Source organism: Passer domesticus, chromosome 6 (assembly GCF_036417665.1).
Source record: "Passer domesticus isolate bPasDom1 chromosome 6, bPasDom1.hap1, whole genome shotgun sequence".
Classification (NCBI taxonomy): Eukaryota; Metazoa; Chordata; class Aves; order Passeriformes; family Passeridae; genus Passer; species Passer domesticus.
In genome coordinates, this window is record NC_087479.1 from 59,287,391 (window position 1) to 59,308,586 (window position 21,196).

Below are 21,196 nucleotides of genomic sequence, written 5' to 3' on the forward strand. Positions count from 1 at the left end.
TGTGCTTTGGGGCTCCTGACTTGTTTTTCTCGCGGGTCTCTTCCGAGAAGGATGATTCTGCTCTCCCTGAATAAACCCCATTGTTACATAAGAGAGGCAAAGACTTAGCACAATGCCAGCTTTGTGACAGTCGTGGGTCTGCACCACTGCAGCAAAGACACAGACCACTCTCACTGAAGGGGCACTTCTGGAATGGTAATTAGCCAAGAGGCCAGCACAGCAGAGGGAGTGCTCCTGGAACCCCCTGCACTGAGAGAGGTGCAGAACTAACTCACTTATTACAGTGATAGCAAACAGGACAGACAGGACCAGCAAGCTAAAGACAGCCCAGAATTAAGATTCTCTCTGGTGGTGCAGCAATATTATGTCAAACAGCAAAGAAGCAGAGCTGTAAAATCATGACCCATGAGCAGACAGGGGCTTGTGCTCTGTGCTCCCTCTGGTCCTGCCTGCTCTTCCCAAGGGAGTGGCAGTAATTGCCTCCCCATTCCAGGCCCTTCCCCTGCACTGGGGCAAGGCCATGCTCGCCTTCCCAGGCCCTGCCAGAGAAACTGGAGAACAGCATGTACCAGCAGGGGCTTGGCAATTCCAGGCCAGGAATAAACAGGGCTGGAGGAACCCTGCATCACAGAGTCAATGAGCTCCCAGGTGCTGCTTCTATCCTGTGCAAAGTTGTCCAGACACCTGTCCTAGACCTTGGGAAAAAGGAGGGGAAACTGGGCTGTTTTCAACTAAGTTTTGCCGAGATTGTTCTAAATTCCACTGACTCTTTCCCAAATGGTCGAGCAATACTCAGCAAGCAGTGCTGCCCAATAATTTTTGGTATCAGTATTATGAAAGATGCAAATGTTATCGACCTGTGTAATTTTCACTGCTCCTCTACGTGACCTATTTAAGAGGACTACCTCAAAGTTGAGACAAAAGACAAGAAACATTCAAAAGCTGAATTAACACACAGCTCGTGGATCTTTGCCAGGTTAAATTATTCTTTAGCATGTTCAGAGACGTTTCAAAGGCATTCTACTTCACTTCCCATTTTCTCTCTCTCTCCCACCTTGGGCATGTCTGCTCTCTACGTGAGGTCCAATCCCCTATCTGGAATATCTGGTATGTGATTCATAGCCTTGGTGTTTTGTGTAAGTTTAAAGCAAAACTGAAATAACATGTAATTCTTCCCAAGGTCAGAGAGTGGCTCAGCTGGTAACAGGGAACACCCAAATACACTGGAAGATTATTCTAGGCAAAAAAGAGATTCTAAAACTGAGGAGAAATGTTATAAGTGACAAAATTACCTTAAAACAACGTGTATTTTAGACATGCTTAAACTATTTAGGTGAAAGACATCACCATGCCAGAAGGAAGACAGCAAACTGTAGTGATTGAAATACAACCACTCCACAAAGAGTGAAAAGTGTGTGTTAATTGCGTTGCATATGCGTCGGAATCTCTTTATCTCACTTTCTGCTAAGCAGTTACTTTTGTTTAGCCAGCTCCACAGAAAACTGACATCCCCAGGAGCACTCAGCTGCTGTGAAAGAGCTGTGCCAGTGCAGCACAGGTGACCCCTTTGGTCAACAGAAACCCTTTGTCAGATTTTTTTTGCTCAGCCGGACGCCCCAAGTGACCAGGGAACTGCCAATGACCAAAACTCACAGCACTTTTCATATCCCTACGAGTGATCCTGGAATCTCTAGAAACAGAAGAAAAGCTACACTTCATGAGTGTGTTTTTGTTTAATGTTTGTGTGCTTGCAGTCTTCCTGCACTGGAGACTTTTCAGCCATAAACACAGCATTAGAAGCTGACTTTTAAGCAGCAGTTAACAGGGAGTTGATATGAAACAGTTACAACAATATCAGCTAACTATGCTGTTATTTTACTAAGAGAATTAAAGTAGGTGAGAAGTACTTTAAGTAGATAAACGCCTGATTTTTTCAATCTTTAGAGTTGTTAGTGTTTTCTCAGTCAACACTACAATGTCTGTGTTAGCCTGGAAAACCCCCGGGGCGCAGGAAAACTCACAAAAAAATAAAAAAAATAAAAATAAAAATACGCGCGGTACCGCTTCTTAAGACAACATACTTTCGATTCCAGCAGTAGCGAGGGGGGCAACCGCTGTGCAGAGAATTCCCGGAGCGCAGGAATTCCCGGGAGCACCTGCCCGCGCGGGGGGGCCGGAGCGCCGGGCGCCGTCACTCGGGGGCGGCCCCGAGCGCGGCCGAGCCGGGGCTGGCACCGGGAACGGCATCGGGATCAGGGCTGGAGCGGGATCGGAACGGGATCGGGCTGCCTGGGAGCGTCCGGCTGCAGCCGCCCGAGCCCGGCCCCGGCTGTCCCGGCGCTGCGGAGGCGCCGCCGGGCACGACCGGGAAGAGGACCAGGAGCAGGACCAGGAGCAGGTCAGCGGGCCCGGGGGTCGGAGGAGTCGCTGCCGGCGCCTGTTGCTCGCCCCGCTCCATCCCGCCGGGAGCGGGGTTTTTAAACAGACGCGGCTCCCGGAAGGTAAATATTTATTCTCGCGGCGGGCAAAGCTCCGAAAGTCCAGTTGGACTGGCAGGTCGGTAAATAAAAGGCTTTGTTGGCGTAGGGCAGGGGGTTCAGCAGGCGCTGTCGGTGATGACACCCAGCTGCAGCCTAAGGTGGGAGCCCCCTTCCTTCCCCTCCCCAGGCTTTGACAATTAACTATCCAAAATGCGGTATGTGGGGGTGTCACAGCGGTGAAAAGGAGGTGGTTTAAAGGGTGTTCAGGAAAAAGGAGCTGGAAGATGAAGCTGGCTGCTCGAGCACCAAAGAGATGAGGGAGGTGAGGGGAGGGGATGTCAAGTGATGCCCAGTCCCAGGGGCTAGCGCTCGAGGTTTGTGCTGCTGGGATAAAAACGCCTCCTCCTAACATTTGCAAGAAGGATAAGGAACCACCCTCCTTCCTGCGTGGTCCTTTCTCAGCTGTGCATGGGGCAGAAGAAGATGCTGAGTACCATCTTGGCAGGTCAGCAGCTGCGGGTCTGACTGTGTGTGGGTGCAGTGCAATGTGTGCTTCTGAAGGTTTGCATGTACCACACTTTGTATTTCCACCGCCAAAAAGGTCGTTTGCAATTTCAGATTTTTGATTCTAAGGTTGTAGAAGGAGGGGATTCACTGAGGGGTACTTTTCTGGGGTTGTTTTATTGGGGTTTTTTTATGGAGTATATGAACAAGTGCATAAAAGATTTCATTCTGAAACTTCTATAGAAATGTGGAAAGAGTGGGTGGGAGAGTAAAGAAAGCAGAATTCCAACTTTTCATGTTCATTTATTGACTTTGCCTGTGTTCCTGGTTTTTACTTTTATCTGCTGTATGAACTTTGAAACCACTGAATCTTTACATTTCTCTCTATTTTTCTTATGGGGAAATACCCGGAGTAAAACTTGGTATACTAGGAAAGTGAAAGGTCAAACTGGGATAAACATAAGCAAATATGGGTTGTCTTTTTTTTTTTTTTTTTTAATTTTATGGGTTTTTCAACCACTTGCTCACGATTCCAGTTGAGAACAATTGTAAAGGCCTCTTGAACCTGAAGGAAACTCAGTGTAAGTTAAAGAGAGGGAGAACTCAAAAGAACCTTAGCTTTGTCTTGAGGACAGGTAGAGCTTGGTACAAGAATATAAGAAAAAAATCAAATGTAATAATATATTTGTTACGTATAAAATAATTTCAAGTCCCTGGTAACAAGACTTAAGCTGAGGATTAACTCAAGACTGGTGTCACCACCCACTGCTGAAGTTTTTTTCTGTTCTAAAGACACATGACTTGCCTGTAACTCTTCTGAACTAATGTTAGCATCACTTTTGAAAGCTTAAATGCTTTATTTACCTGAGTCAGGTAGTAATCAAATGTCTTGACAAAACATCCAGCAGCTTATCTGTCACCCATCTGGGACTCTGCCCTATGGGAAACCCAAATTAAAGGAAGGGGGCAGAAACTGGTTGGTCTGTGTGGCTGGAACGTGGTAGGAATTGGGCTGGGAGTGTTGTTCCCTGATTCCAGGTTCCCTGGCTGCTTTCATCTCCCATCCCAGGAAGCAGAGGGATTAGAGGGATGGTGCAGAGGGCACTTTCTGCTGCTGCCATCCTGGTTTCACTCCAGCAGCCCTATCCACATGCAGATAAACAAGGAAGACAGGGAGGAGGTAGGGGAAGAATAGGTAAAGGTGAGCTAATGAGAGTTATCTTCCCCTCACTCCTCCTCTATGTGATCTCACTTCATCTTTCTTCATGTGGTATCAGCAGTGTGGAAAAGGGATCAGGGGTGTGTCTGGCAAAGGGAGAATGTTCTGGTGTAGGCACAGACCACAGAAGTGCTCTCTGGGTTCTTGAATCCATTCTCCCATTATCCTGTCATGGCTTCTCCAGACAGACCATGCAGGCTCGGAGGCAGAAAAATGTGACTCCGTGTGGCAGAGAGAGTTGGAATGGAGCATGGGAGGAGGACAGATGGACAAGAGTAGAATGGAGACCTTAATAATCACCTTCCTCAACATGCTGATTGTGTCAGCAGACAGGCAGGAACGGCAGAGGGACAATGTCCTGTGGGTGCAAAAGAGGAGAAAATGAAACAGAGCAAGAGACAGTGAGCCGTATCTTTGTTATTCTGTGTGCAGCTCTGCTTCCAGCCCTCATTTACCTCACTTGTTTCCTGTTTGCTTCTTTCTGGTCTCTCTCCTCAAAACAAACAAACTCCCACAAAACCCTACAAGGCACTCATCCCCAGACACTGCTTTCACTTTTATTAGGCTACTCAGAGGCAGACCAGAAACTCAGTTGGTTTTCCCTGCAGCTAAGGATTTGTTTGAGCTCAGGCAGCCTTGACCTGGTAAGATTAGCAAAGGACTGCATTCACACAGGTAAAGCAGGGCCTCAACAGGGCTCTGCTTATTAACAAAAAAATCCACCTTCCTCCTGCTCCCTTCCCAGAAAAGGCATTTACAGCAATAGGATGAAACCTCCTTGCTTTAGAAGTCTATAATGTGATGATTTAGTTTATCAAAGCAGAAAGTGATAAATAAGGAAATGTGTTTTATGATGATCATCACTCAGCGTAGGTGCAAAATCATTGAATGTGCTGTACAAAGAAAGGCTTTTGGTTTTAATGTGTTCTCCAGAAATACCCAAGGGTGTGGAAATAGCAATGCAGCAGAAGATGACATTGTCTAGGGCAGTAGATTAGGACTGTCAGAGTCACTTTTCTATCAGTGAAGCTGCATCACTCCAGTCTCTGGAGATGTTTCTCATTCCCATTTGCCACCCCATCCCCAGAGATCACTTCAGCCTCTCTAGGTATAACCTTGAAAATCTCCTAAGCTACTCAAGAGGGTTTAGCAGCAGTGGATGTCCCTGGAGGGACACTTGATCAGTTACCAGAGTTCTGCAGAGATGTATGAAATAACTTTGCTTCAGTCAATACCCTGAGAAATGGAAAGTTTGAGCAGTAAATGAAGTTCCTTAAGTTTTCCCCAGTTTGCTTTTATCTGTTCAGTGCTATCAACTCACCTGAGGCTTTGAAGCTGAAGAAACGGAGCGTCCCACCTTTGCTCAGTCTGTTCTTTGTCTAGGCACCAGCTCTGAGGTCAAGTCTTTGATAACCTGTGCCATGTTGGATTTCTTCCCTTCTTCTTTCTCCCACCTTTACAACATTTTAGTTCTTCTTTAACATAGATGCATGTTAAGCAACAAAATAATGGTGCTTTTTTCTTGTAGCTAGATACCTCTCCCAGTGATATTTTTATTTCAAGTCTCTCTGACCTTGTAACATTACAGTTACCTTTTTTGTTTCCATCTTCATGTGTTTATTTGCTATAAAACCATTTCTTAATGGTACTTTGCTCTTATCTGGTAATTCATTGATGCAGAGAACAAAGCAGTTAAATTACAAGGATAATTTCTTTCTGAAATAAGCATAAAAAGTAAATCCTGATGGCACTCTTGCCAGTCTAGGTCAATTTGTGTTTATAATGTGCACCTGCCAAGTTCCAGTGTAGTGGTTTAGAGGATTTTAAGCACAACCTGGATTTTAAACTCTAATTTGATAACCTGTACAGCAAGATTTTATGACTATTTTGTGGTTCACTAGTATTTCTGCAAAACCTGTGACTGAAACCTGCCGAGGGGAAAGAGCTGTATATTTTCATACAGATCAAAAAGGAAAATGTGGTATATTCAAATGCCTAAAACAGGGCTTTATTTCTCTGGCAGATCATCAACAAACAAATGAGGAACCATTAGTGGTTTTCTCAACTCTGTGTATGTGGTATATAAAATACATTCTGTGTTTCTCTGTTTAGTCAAATTTTCCGAGTTAATTCTGAAGTAACTGAGGATAAAAGTTGAGGATTGAATACAGGTTAAAATAGAGCACTTTATAGAGGGGTAAAGATAAGAAACCTGATATGACCAGACTGTGTAATTCAAGGAATGGAAAATAATGGGTCGGACTTCCAAAAAGTTGCAAGTATGAACTGGTGATGGTATGAGAAGCCTTTGGCATATCACCCAAAGAAATGGTGATAAATTGATGGTGGTTTCCTGAAGCAGATGTGAATTTGGAGAAAACGGATCAGCTGATTCTCCTTCAATGAAGCCTTGCATTGGTTTGAAGGGCAGAAATCAGACTGAACACTCAAGTTCAAGAAAAAGACAGGTCCAAAGGATGCCTCTGTTCCAAGTCTTGCTTATCCAATGCTGACTGCGAGTGTTGTTTCCAGCAGAGCAACAGAAAGTGTATGAATATTCATAGGGAATGATTCACTTGCTGTTTAGGTCTCCATACTCTTTAAGATCAACAGATTGTGTGCCAGTTAAAGTAATTACTGAAGATAAATCTAAACTGTTGCATTCTGATCTGGATTTCCAGCACTTAGAGTATGGGAACTCCTGTTTTACCTTATCCTCTTCTGAAAACAAGTCTGGTTGGTCTCTGCATTCAGAGGTGACTTTGCTGGAGTTGCCTCCTTTCTTCTGTATGTACTGCTCATACAAAAAAAAAAAAAAGGAATTTTATTTTCAATTTGCACTATTTTGAACCCCAAGTTTATTTCAGAAATCTTATTTGGACAGGGGAAGATATTTGCCAAGTGTCTCTTGAATGCAGTGAATCATATTTTTATTCCTCTACAGTGCAGATGGTAGCATCTGCTTTAACAGAGGATAATCAGAACATCTTATTCTAATGGCATTGCAGTAAGATTTACGAGTGTGTTTCTGGGATGATTATAAACTAATGAACATAATCCAATCAGCTCCCAAACAGAAGAATTCTGATGTCTCACTCCAAACAAAAAAAATAAAAATCTCTAGCAAACACCTTGGGGAGATAACCTGTTTTATGTGGCTAGGTAGGAAACAAGCACAAACCACTTATGAAGGTAGGATATGTTATACTCTGAGTGTGTTTATTACTTCAAGAAAAGAAAATATTAACTTCACTAATTTGTTTTTTCTTTTCTTCAGACGAAATCCTCTGTAAATAAAATAAAAGTATATGTGCAAAGTATTTCAGTATTACCACTGATTATATTAAAATTGAAAATTTTGATCACAGGCACTATAAATGATTAGTTAACTATTTATTGAATTAAAACATTCTTCAGTTAGAAAGCTGAATGCGTGCAAAGTAGAAATGTTACTGAAACTGTAAAGTACAATTTTCAGTCTTCTCTGGCAGACTTTGTACGTATAAAAAGAAAATCCTATTAGAACCTTTGTCATTAAAAGAAAGGAAAGTTGTTCTAACAAGCTGTTGTTCAAGAAGGAGGTCTGTTCTGGCCTGCTTTGCAGAGCCTGGTGCTGCTCTGTTGTGAAAAATACTGAATAACCCTCAGGAGTTACTCACCCTTACTGTGCCCAGTGTGGGCAACATTTCATAATAATTGTAAATCAGGCAGAGATTGGAAAACTATTTCAAGAATTGTGGTCCAAATCTGTTTTGCCTTGATTGCCTTCTTCATTTTAATTAGGAAACTTGGTAGCATCTTCAGGTTCCTCTGCAGATGGTGAAGCACAGCTGGTTCTCATTTAACTGGCAAAAGGCAGATTTTAGAAACCTGCTTTTTTTACTTTTTTAGTATGAGGAGAGAAGTTGTGTTCAAAGTAAATGGTTTGCTATAAAAGAGATTCACTCTAAAATTTAGCTGGGATTCACCAGCCATTTGTAGTTTTTATTTAATCAAAGCTTCTGATTATCCAGGACTAATTGCAAATGGGAGTAGCAGCTGCCCACTTTCTTTGGAAAACCAGATTTGGGAACTCAGAAGAGCTTCCAAATTAGTAGAGACTGATAAAAGTGCCATACCAAGCAGAATGTTCATAAATATCATTTCACTGTAAATTAATTTTATTTGCTTTTGTTAACTAATGAGTAAACAGAACTGTTACATGTTTACAGCACAGTCTTGAAGCAAAACTACCCCTTATCAATAAACAGTAATAGAGGAAAAAAATTTCTTCATGACATAACTGTATTTTAGTGTTTGCCAATATGACCACATTCTTCTTTTCAAGTAGGAATGGACAGGATCTATATTATTTTGGAATTAATGAAACAGTCTTGAATATGTCCACTTGGAAGTTTGAAAACAACTGAACCAAGGGGGACTAAATCTCTCTTATAAAACAGCAAATCAAATTTTCCTTGCAAATTTAATGGAAGAGTACAAAGATGCCACAATTACTGATATGGAAGCAGACTTTGATCCATTTTCTGGAAAATTAAATAAATTGAAACTGACAGTGAATTCTGATTCCCTTTTCTCTCCTGAAATAGAAGCAAAAGATAATGTTATCCAACAGATGGTCATTTCAATACTTTAGTCTTTTGTTTATATTTTATTTTTATTTTGATGCAAGTGGCCCCAAATGCAAGAAACTTCTGACAAACTTTTCATGCAGGCAAATCAGCTGGTAGCTGTTAGGGATTAAAGGGCTTTGCAAGTCATTAGCCTGAAATAATTTCATTTTGTGGCTGTATTAATAAACAGGTCAAATAAAGGCATTGTTATCAAGCATTAAAATGCATTATTTATTACCTCAGGGAACTCCATAGGTGTATTCACAGACCAAATATGAGTGGTAAGACTTTCAAATAATTCTTAAAAGCTGCTGTGAGTCCTGATATGAAATACTCTGGAGCAAGACAGGATGTGTAAGAGCCTGGCAGTCAGCATGCCCCCAGGTGTCACTGCTGGTTTTGACAGTGCATTTTATGACTCCAGGCCTTGCTATGATGCCATTCAGGCCCTCTAAAGTAATGTAAGAATTCTTTTTCATTTTTCTGCTCTGTCATTACTAAGGTGTCTATTTCAGAGGCAGTAAAATTTGACTAAATGTATAGCGATATATTGTTTTGCTGTAATAAAACAATATATTGTTGTATAGGGGTAGTTATACCCTAGCATTTGGAATTTTTCTATTTATTCCAACCATATGAAAGAGTCCTTGGGACTAGAAGTAACATGCAGTAGAATTTTAGCTAGACTTTTATTTTTCTGCCAAATCCTTTTGTGTCGTTGTTCGTGTTCAAGTCATTAAATGCTTATCAAAATACTTATCTGGAAAGGAATCTAGAGAAATCCTCTGTGTGTTCATTATAATGGTTTAACTTGTGGATTTTTCATGCCCTAAAAGTAGTGGGAATTCGGACAATAAAAAATGTCCCTTAAATATACCCAGTGATGGATGATGCTGACAGCATCCTGAACTTCAGCTGTAAATAAGTATACAAAACCCAGAGAGCACTGAGTTTGTAAACAGGTCTGTTCCTAGGCTCAGCTCTTGCATTCAGTTGATTTGCAAAATTTCCAAAAGCTTTCTGTTTCTTAGCAAATCTGTGAGCCAAAATGATTGAACTGGAGCATGAAAACTTTAGGGACTCGTAAGAGGAGGCTTGAAAGTTTTACTGAGCAATCAGTCAATATGTGGAAATGACACATACTTCCCGAGTTTTGCAAAATCAAGAAGACATCCTGATTCATGGAACTTTGAGCCTTTGCTTTTTCTTTGCTTTTCTATCTCTTTCTTAGTCCCTCGTATCATGTATGGCATATAAGGAGAAGTTTAAATTGGTTTGGCTTACCCTTGCTAAGATAATTTGACATGGAAACATATTCATTTTACGTTTGTGTAGAATTTAAAATAAATACCCTGAAATGCTTGGCAGACACTGCATGATGGGCTCTGTGGTTGGTAAGAACACCTCTCACAGCTGATACTGTGAGATATAGATATATATATATTGCAGGACAATTTGCGTGTCTCTTATGTCCTGTGCCACAGGAGCATCCCCTGTGTGGAAGTAGCACAATGAGCACTTCAGAACTCTTTTTAAGCCTATAAAATCTTTTCCCCAGGTACTCAAAATTGGATATACAGTTGTTTTGTGGGTTTTTTTTATTATCATATTATTGCTTGTTTTACTTGCTGTGAGAGAGTCAAACCAGTAGCAGTGCACACAGATGAGTGTGGAATACAAGAGCTGAGCACTTGGGTGGTTTTTCAGGGAGGGGAATCCCTTAAGCGCCTCGCCTGGGTAAATATGTGTTTCTGTGAGCAAATACAGCCTCCATCAAACAGGTCACTGAGGAGGCCTGGATATCTTGTCACACATTCATTGTGGGGTGCTCCCTGTTCCCTCTAAAGCCAGCTTCTGGTTTCTGTGCATGCCTAATCTGTCTCTAGGCACCTTGGTATTCTCTTTTCCTCTAGGATTCACTGGAAAAACAAGGATAAAGGGTGGTGCAGTCTTCTTGCCACCTGTAATAATGTTTCTTCAGCTGTGGGGGTGTTATATATTTCTCTCACCTCTGTGAATCTTAAAAGTATTAAATGTTGCTCTTAGATGTCCAGCTACTCTTCTGTCTGGCTTGCAGCATTACCTATCTGTATAATGCCTTTTTTCTTTAATTAGAAAATCATGTTTCTCCATTAAGTATGGAAAGCAATTATGAAAGATGGCTGGGATTTAAAATTCAGCTGTGGCACAGGGTTTGATACAGATTCTTTCTTAGTGTTGGCCAGTTCTGCAGAGAGTAAGATGTCCCACGTTCCGAATAATGGAGGAGCAAAACCAACAAAAGATGTCATTTTAAAGCAAGGGTTTGCTTGCTGTGAAGAATTTTTGCCCCTTGGTGATGATGTCCAGGTGTTGGAATGATGAGTTACTTGACCTTAGAGTTGTCTGGTTAAAATTTAGGGTTTCATGTGATCAGTGATCTCAGACTTAGGGAGAATTTAACAAAGCTTGAGAAAAAGGATGTGTCACTGATACTGGGCACAAAGAATGAAGAATTTACAGGCCACAGGGACTTTGGACAGAATTCCCAAGATAAGGAAGAAAGTAACAAAGCCAAGTCAGCAACTGGTACAACTCTCCTGTGTGTGGGGGTTGGTCTCTGGCCCACCAGGTGAAATTACCTATTTGGGGACAACAGTTAAACCTATTCTTGAGGCAGGGAAAGAGGAAAAACTTGAAAATAGCTTTTTTTCCCAAGGATATTTTCAATAATCTTCAGGAAGCAATCTGTATAGGATTGTTTTGCTTATAAGCACAATCTATAAACTGGCACAGCTGTTAAAATTTATATTTTTGTTGATGTGCTGAGTAATGAGGGATGTGGTGCTTTTCATAGTGATCCATTTGCTGTTCCTATTTCAGTGCTTTTAATCCAAGTGGATTCAATTTTGATGAATTTGCTGTTTCTAGCAGAAGTATGTTTTTCTTTTCTTTGTTTCCCACAGACACTTTCCTCAAAATAGCTACTGAAGCTTCAATTTATACAGAAGTGCCTGATATTGTCAGTTCCTGTTAGTATGAATTCAACATATTTGTATCCACAGATGTGTGTTGGGTAACATTAAACCAGCCTAGTGAGTGTTATTTATAAATTACTGCATCAAATGTTTCAAAGGTGGAAAAAAACTCATAGCAAAATTAATTTTGCAGAGTCAAAAAGTTGACTTTTTAGTATACATTTTAAGCCTAAAGCTTAATTTAGACTTCACAAGAGCCTTCATGTCACATTTGTAAAGCTGAGGGAAATTCAGGAGAGAGCTTTATAATCAGAATAACCCAAGAGTAGACAGTTTTGAAATAATAAATATTCATAAGAAATATTTTTCTTCATTGTGTCTATGCTGAGCTGCTTTGCTGCGCAGTCTAACCCAGACCTCAGGTTTTTTACCTTGGGTATCTTGTGGATGAGAATTGTCTCTTTGGATTGCAGAAAGTCAGTTTTGTAGCTCATCAACCCTGCCATTGTTCTGAGGTTCTGCTGCAGAAAAGCCCATCTGGTGCCAATCCTTCCCTGATCCTCACCTATCCCAGTGTCTGCCCATGTTAAGGAGAATTCAGAGCTCTCCACTTTTCTAAACCTCCAAAGTGAGATATTTCTGTAAACGTTTGTGGCTCTTACTCTGCATGGAAGCATTCACACCTTCACCTGTGTCACCATGTCATTCTATTGCAGATGCACTCTTTTGCACATTTCTAAAAATCAGAAATATCCTGCACCCTGAATGATTCCCATGGCGTTCCAAGGGCTCCATGGGCTCCAGAAGCTCTGCCAGTTCCCTGAGCAGTGTTTGCTCCTTGTTGGCAAGGCAGCTGATTTTTACAATGATCCTAAGGAACTGAAGAAACAGAGAAGATTGGAAAATTGGACCTCCTGCATTTCTTTGACATATAAGATCTTTTGGCCCTGTGTTAGCACTGTTTAGTTTGTCTAAATTTTTAGGAGTTTTGCAGTGAAAACTGCTTGTCATATCTACCTAATCTCTCTCCATTGATGTCAAGGATTTGTCCTCTGCTTTACTCTAGGGCAGAATTAATTTGTGCATGAATTCTGTATTTGCTTTTACTATAACTCCTCACTTTCCAATTTAGCAGAGCATGAAATTACACTACATGATGTGGGGTGGGGAGGGAAGGTGTGGTCTGAGCAGTTTCCCAGGCATTGGAGCTGGATTTAAGCAACTTCAAAGATCTCACTGAAATGTTGACCTTCATGGAAAAAAATTCAGAGCTATGACCTTGAGGCCAGTGAGATTGGAAGGAAAAAGTAAAAAAAAAACAAAAAAAACCCCACAGTTTATTTTAAATGTTGAAATTTTGAGGATCTAACTTTTCTTAGTTGTAAATCCTTCTGAACTAGATGTGAACTGCAATACCAAATCTGGCTTTTGTATGTGTTTATTTTAAGAGCAGAAATGTTCATATTTTGGCTCAGAGACTTTCCTCTCATGTATTTTGTCAGGTAGTGTTTTGTTCAGCTGAAGCTTGTATCCAAACTATTTATCCAGTGTGTTGCCTTTTTTTTTTTAATTTTAACTAGTTAGGTGTCAGAGAAGTGAACAAAAATAATTTGACTTTTTGGACTTAATACAGTACCAATGCAATTTTGATTTAAGATTTGCAAAGTCAGAATCTATAACATTTTTCTTTTATACTGCATATAGCACAGAAAACTTCATATATCTGATAACAACATAAAATTAAATTATGAAGGGCTTTTTTAAGCTTTTAAGGACAAAGTTTAAAGCAACACTGAGGGCTGAAGGGCTTCCTGCAGCTGCTGGAAGTGTTACAGAGAGGAGCTGAAGAGAGCTCACTTTGCACATGCCATTCTGTCAGCGTCAGCTCTTATGTGTAAGGATGAGACTTTGTGCAAACATGAGTCAGGAAATTTGGTTATGGTACCAGTAGGAACTGTAACTCAATATCCATCAGCCCTGTGGAGGAGCTGCTGTGAGGTGATCTGTGTTTTAAAGCATCAAGTGTCAGTCAGATCTAGCATTTTAAAGGGGTCTTTCTTCTTTCCTTCACCTTTGGTTCCCCCAAAAATTGAAATTCAGACTTGTATTGGCAAACTTAATGGATTTATTTTTGAAAAGAGATGTTTGGCTTTGACTTTGCCCCCTCAGAGTGCAGTAAGTTTAGCTATGTATTTTAATTCACATTATTTAGCATATTATGTGTAAAAGCATCATTGCTTTGTGCTTGTTGCTCTGACTTTCATCAGTAGCACACAAGTAGGGTGATTTTACAGAACCAAGGTACTTCAGGATATCCCCTCATACAGGAGTAAGGTGTTGAATAGAGACTTTAACAGTTCTGCCACCTACCTGAAGCAATTTGCTATCAGGTCTTTGTTCAGCTGTGGCTGATTGATATTTCTCCTTAGAGCTGCCCATTCTGCCGTCCTGTGGGCACTTTACACTTTCCAGCTCAAAATAAACTTGTTTTTTTTTCCTTCCTAGTCTAGCTATTCTTAAAACCCCTCTGAAATAGCCTTGATTTTGCTTGTTACAGAATGGGTAATCAATGAAGAAAGGTAAAAACCCTCTTTCTGCCTAATCTAGTGAAGCATATGAAGGGGAAACAGAGCAAGTACTGTATGTATTAAGAAATAAATGAAATTTAGGCTAGAACCATAGAATGGTTTGGGTTGGAAAGGACCACAAAAGTCATCTGGTTCCACCCCTCCTGCCTGGGCAGGGATGCCTTCCACTATCCCAGGTTTCTCAAAGTCCCTGGACATTTCCAGGGATCCAGGGGCAGCCACAGCTGCTCTGCGCACCTGTGCCAGGGCCTGCCCACCCTCACAGTGAAGAATTTCCTCCTGTTTGAATGCAAACCTACCTTCCTTCAGCTTAAGGCTCTTGCCGCTCTTTCTGTCACCACTGCCCTTGTGAAATGTCCCTCTCCAGCTCTCCTGTAACCCCTCTGGGCACTGGGAAACTGCTGGAAGCCTCCCTGAAGCCGTCTCTCCTCCAGGCTGAGCAAGCCCAGCTCTCCCAGCTGTCAGAGAAGCAGGATTTCTTGCTGGAGAGGATCCTGCACACATAGCACTCCTTAGGCAGTCATCTAGTGACCATCAGAAGTGATTCTGTTCCCTGGATTGCTGGTTAGGACTAAGGATTCTCTTAATTAGAGAGCTCCAGCAGGTTCTAAAAGGCCAGGATCCCAACATGAATTTATAGCTTTTGTAACTGCTGGAGCCACGAGTTGCAGGGATGAACCAGTGGCTGTGCTCCTGTCTGGATGCTGCACAGAGTGTGGCTGGGGGAAAAGAAAGGTGGGAAACAGAGGGTGGAAGCTGGGCAGATTTCTGCATTCCAGGGCAGGAGGCATCTTGCAGCTGAAGGAAAACTTGGACGACTTCTGAGCTTATCCAAGACACTTGATATTTCATTATGCCATTAAGTACAAGGCAATGTAATACGCAAATCAGAGTATTTAAAGAGTTTACAAGCATGTATTTATTAATCCTAGGAAAAAAAGGTGGTGGTAGTTAATTGTTACATGTGTCAGCTAAATGTGAGAGGAATTTGTAGGCCACAGACAAGATCTGGATTTCTGGAGTTTCTGTCAAAAACCACACCCCTTGTGATTGATAAAGTTGATAACCTTATTATTATGAGCAACCTTGGGAAAACATCTGAGTTGCCTGAATTCATCTTGTTCATATTCTTATCTCTGAGCAGCTGCTGGTTCAAGCCAGCCATGAAAGATTCAAATTTAATTAAGGCTTTTCATAGTTCTGAAGAACATCTTGCTCACGGTGAATACGTCTGTTAAATATTATGTTCCTTTGGACACAGTAAATTGTAGTTTTACATAGAGAATGTAGGCTAAGAAATTTGCAAGGGATATTGGCTCTGAGCACAATAGTTCTACCTGAGATTTTTCATTTTATTTGGAATGCAAATCTCACATTAGGACGTACAGTGCAAAACTACCTTAGCAAAATAAATTTCAGGAATTCAGACCAGTTTTCTCTGTCTGCACTTCCTGGAAGATGTCATTACTCAGGCAGTTATAACAAACAGGGTTGCAATATCTCTGTGGGCTGGGCTCTAAATTAATATGAGCATGTGGCTTAGAAGAGATGATAATAATTTAGACTTATGTCTGCTTAACAGTAAAACTTCAGCTATTAATAGCAAAGAATTTTCACTGGCCAGGCAAAAAAGTAAATTATTTTCCTCTTAGGATCTGAAAAGGTGAGTAGCCTCATTCTTGAATTTTGCTGGCATATGAATTAACCTATTAAATCCTGAAAGTTAGAATTTGCTAATATTGAAGCTTGTACTGTAATATGAGAGGTAGCTTTTTTTCAATCCTTACCAAAGCTGTAAAACTTTTTTTTTTAAATATATGTGTATATTTACATAAGTAAATAAGTCATGGTGTTCTGCATATGTTGATGTCATTCAGGAATGAAAACTGTAAAAAATATTTGTAATTAAAATAGCAGCAAATAGATGGATCCTGTTTGAGGGGCTGCTACAAGTGTCTTGTTATTTAATAGCGTTTTTAAAAGAATCCACAGTTGAAGCTATTTCTATCAAATTAGATCAGAAATGGTAGCTGAAAACCCAGGAGATGTAACAAGCTCTTTTCATAACACTGCTCAGAGCTGCCAAAGTGTAAGGAGGGAGTGTCTGGGAAAGTGAGACTTGCCTGGAGCACACTCAACAGGTCTGTCTAGAAAAAGATGTCAAGCAAGTAATATTACATTATCTCTCTGGAGCAAAGAACATTGCTTTCATTAATAAATCCTTGTTTGATCAGCAGGTTTTCTATAGCTTAATGCAGTTAGGCAGCAAGTACTCAGTGGGTACAGGTGAGATAATAGGCTGACTGTGGAGGCAGGGAGGAGATAGAAGATTCACTTCTGGTGGAGTTTTTCAGAAAACTTTCTGGGTTTTGCCAAGGCTTTGATGGGAGGTTTTTCCATCAGTGAATTTTCAAGTTTGTAATGCAGTGTATCAGCATTTTCTATGCCTTTGTCACCACAAATGATGAAATACTATATCAGATGTTAACAAGAAGTGTACTCCTGCATTTCCTGTTTGAACAGCCATGTGCTGCTCCAGTGGCTTTCATTACGAATAAAAGCATGGAGTGCAACCTAGAATTAGAAACTCTGTGCTACATTTAGAGTTTTTCACTCTTTTTCTGCCTTCTAACTCTGAGCCAGAAATGTGCTGCCCTGATTTCCCCACACAGCTGGTGGCCATGCATTCCTGGGGGAGCGGCTGGTGGCACGCGAGCCTTGGTGCCCCTCTGGCACCTGTTTGCCACCTGTAGGTGGATTTCCTGCCACTGAGGTGATTATTCCCCGTGGTATGGCTGCTTTGAACTAGAGGAAATTCTGCAAGGAAGGAGGATCATTGCAGCTGAGAGGTCTTTGGTGGCCTGTGATGTGGCAGCAGAAGATGGAAGTCTCCCAAAACCCAGCAAATGAAAGCAGCAGGATCAGGGGGAGTGTCTTGAAAGTTCACATGTGAAAGAAAGCACTCTGAAATTTTAGGTTTATATCAGCTGACTTAATGACTTCCCAGATTATTCTGAGCACAATTTGTGTTATTTCCGGTGCCATTAAATGAAATATTTGGGTGACACGTACTTGGGTTAAATTTAGCATTGCTTGTACTTAAAAGATTATTTTGACAAAAAAAACTGAAGGACCAAAACCACTGATTCATTTACATTAATCTGAGCCTTGGGTGACAGTGAGGATGAGGCATTCTCACGTTGCTCTTCACATCAATGTGATCTGAAGTTAAATCGTGGCTTACCCACTGTGACAAGCTGTAAATGGCAGAGTTCAAATGAGAATGTTGCAGTTCCTGACTCATTCCTGCATCTGTCTCTCTGGATCCTGGGGTTATCAACATTAACTGGAATCAACATAGGATGCTGATAACACAGAGGTTCTCAATAAATGAGCTTTCTTTGTGTATGTGTCACCAGCACCATGGAGAAAAACCCATGTCTCAGGATTCTGAGTTTTCAAGAGAAGAAAATTTTGGTTGGATGCTACAAATTTTCATTGTAGTATTTATTTCAATTCAAACTACTTGAATTCTTAGCACAAGTAATCCCATGATAAACACATATTTGTGGCATTTCAGAAGCATTGGAATCACAGGCCCATTGCATTTCCACCTACCCACAACCCGAGTTATCTGAAGGATATCTGTGTCCATTGTCAGACAGGTGTCTGGTGATAGCTGCTAAAATTGAACAGTTTTAAACCACAGCTCTTACAACTCACTGTAAGAGAAGACTGAATGCTGAAAGGCTGAATTGCAGCCTTCATGGAGCAGAAGTGGAAATACTGTGAGCCTTTGTGGGCTCTGTGGGTGCTGTGAGCTGTGTTGGAGCCCTGTGAGCCAAGAGCCATCCCTGTTTCCTCTCTGTGTGGGCACTGCTCTCGTGCTTCTGTGATGAAGTGATGTGCAAAAGGGCCTTATTCCAGAGGGGATTTTTTCACTGGCAGTGAAATGGACTGCATAAATTCTTCTCCCCTTTGAAATGTCATCTGTTGGCAGCAGCAGCTGCTGCTTGACTTAGAGTCCAGTAACACAAGCTCACAAGCAGGGACTCATTCTGGAAGATTTTTTTCTCTTTTTTTGTTATCCCCAGTGTCAGATGGTGACATGAATGTATTTAATCCTGTTTTAAAGTAGCAGCAGTAACTTCAGAGAGCTCATACCTGGGGCACTTTGCTTATTTGAACAGAAAAAATGGGATTTTTGGTGTCATGAAAGAGGTGGTGAAAAGACTGAATGGGGATATAGAAAGGAGGAGTAAAAACTGTTTCAGAATTTTCTTTACTCTTAAAGCAAAAATCAAAAAGCAGACCTCCTACAGATTTCTGCTTATAAGCAAAACATGTTCTGCCCCATGTCTTCATTCCTCCATTGAACCTTCACCAATCCTTTTTTTTTCCCCCACAGAGGAAAAGACTGAAAAGCACTGATCTTTGAATCTTGGAAACCATTGTTAAGGATGAGGAGCAGGAGAATCTTTGGCTTCCAGTATTTGAAGTTTTTTGGGATTTTTTTATTTGCATTTGACTGTTTTAGTAAAATCTCTTCCAAAAACATGAATCAGAACTCCCAAGTCGTCTGTCAAGATCAGGAACAGTTTTTTTACTTTTCTTATTACTGGGCTGTATTTTTGTATCACTAGGCTGCATTACTAAGCTGTAGCATGGATTTTTTTTTTTGTGTAGCCTAATGCATAATGTGATAGTGAAATGCATTTTGCCATCATAGTGTAATATATGTGGTTTATTCTGTCTTTTCAGTAGAGGGAGTGAAGATCTGAAGAAATCCCAGAGGATGGCTTCTGATGCCAGTCATATGCTGGAAGCAGCTTTGGAGCAAATGGATGACATCATTGCAGGTACAACAATGCATTCTTTTACACCACACCATCTTGAGATTTAACTGCGTCTGGTTTGCTTTTTAATAATTCTCAATTTTTTAGGTTCTCTGACATGCAGATTTCACTATTAACACTCTGGTTTAATAGCCATGTGGAGCAAGCTGAGAGTAAAATAAAGGAAGTAAAATAAATCCTACAATTTCCCCTCAGACAGGTGAATATTGAAGTAAGAGAGATTTACTTTGCTTTAATGCTCTATGGTATCTTAAACACATCCTCAGCTTTGTGGTAACATTCCATATTTCACTTGTTAGTTTTGTATTTTAATGTGGTTTTTAAAAAGTTTTCACTCACCAAATCTTCTGGCTAGCTGGATAATTTATAACTGCATCAAACACATGCACACATAGATATATAAAAATGCATGTACACATAAAAATAACACATAAGTTGTATTATGCCCTGGGGTTTGTGCTCACACACCTTGCAGCAGGAGCTCCTTAAAGGAGTGTCAGGGTAGGGCCATGATCTCACTTGTGCACAATGGGAAAGAATTCACTAAAGCTTTATAAATCTAAATAGTGACACCCAGGCTGAGCCTTCTTCCCTGGCGATGCAGTCAATGGCATCAGCCTCTTGTTGATGCAGTTGTGCTGCTCCTTGATCTTCTTCCTCCTCTTCTAGGAGAGCTTTCTGTCCAGAGACTGATAAGGGGTTTTAAATGGCACCATCAGGATAGATCACCATCCAGATTTTTAGTTTAAACAATCACTAGGGATTGGTTTGTTTGGTTTTTCCATCCTCATACGAGTCTTCCCTTTATTCTAAATGTACAAGCTTTAGCAGACTATTGAGATACACAGAACTGTAAATGTGAATATGGGATAGATATTACTGAAATGACTTTACACTGAAAAAATTCTAGCCAAACAGGAAAAATCCCACATATATTTCCTTGTCCTGAATGCAGAACCTTATTCTAACACGATTTTGACCAATGGAAGTTAACTGGGATTTTATTTTTTCACACCTAACAAAACACCATAGGGAAGCACTTAACTTCCCTCAGATGTATAAGGGGAGAATAAGAAAAGCAAGTCCCAAACCGTAATTCATAAATGAGGGAACTGTAATACTTTTTAGCCACTGGGATGCCGTGGAAGCTGTGCTCAGAAATCACCTGCACACAAATGGAGCTCAGTGTCTCCCTTCTGTGGTGATTTATACAGCTCTGCAAACATTGGGGATATCAGGGGTGCACTGGTGGTTCCACTCTGCAGAAAAGGCAAGAAAATGAAAAAAGAGTCACTATTTAAATTGGTTTTCAGATTAGAGACTTATTTTTTTCCCAGGAGCTGTCAGTTGTGAGGCAAGCCCTGGCTATGACAATAGGTGTTTAGTGCTGGGTGTTTTTTCATGGTATAGAAAGATAGCCTCCTAATATGTGGCATAACTGATTAAATAGCAATATATGACAGCCTAAGAAATTTTTTTCCCTACATTTCATGTCAGAAAAGTAATTGAGGCCAAAAGACAGCTTTTATTTTGGTTGCTGGGTTGATTTTAATATTTTCTCTGCTCCTTTTTCAGATTGTTTGTTTGTACCATACCATTTCATTTAATCTTGATAAATAAGGAAAAAAATTAAATTTTTCCAGGCTTTCAAATGACATCACTTTTACCCCCATCACTTTGCTGTCTTGGTGTTGTAGAAGACTAATGCAGAGAAGCAAAGCAGATGTTGGAAGAACTATTCTCTGGAAATCAGCTGATCACAGCTGTTCTGTGCAGGTGACCAAGCCCTAAAGATTCAGGCATAAATAAACTGCAGTGGCACGTGGAGTTTATTTCCACAGTGGTCATGAGCAACCTCTCCAGGAGAGTTGATGTTGTGACTTTGCATTACTTATATTTTCAGTCTGATGTCCACTGATAGGCAGCATAACATTGAAAACAGGCTTATATAAAGGTATCTAATGGGGGAAGAAACAAAA

At 40.7% G+C, this 21,196-nt stretch overlaps 1 protein-coding gene across 16 annotated transcripts in view; it reads left to right on the top strand.

Annotated features, from left to right (window-relative positions):
• The first annotated feature begins 2,228 nt into the window (after window positions 1-2,228).
• The window catches only part of PPFIBP2 (PPFIA binding protein 2), a 92,974-nt gene continuing 74,006 nt past the window's right edge, over window positions 2,229-21,196 (top strand). For 4 of the 16 annotated variants that reach the window (XR_010365301.1, XR_010365300.1, XM_064426106.1 and 1 more), the window contains exons 1-2: window positions 2,646-2,985; window positions 19,123-19,220. Coding sequence is in view for 14 of the 16 variants with exons in the window: in XM_064426106.1 (XP_064282176.1) it covers window positions 2,816-2,985; window positions 19,123-19,220 (268 nt within the window). In the remaining 2 variants the exon portion in view is untranslated. The other 12 variants (XM_064426101.1, XM_064426123.1, XM_064426108.1 and 9 more) reach the window with 8 other exon arrangements.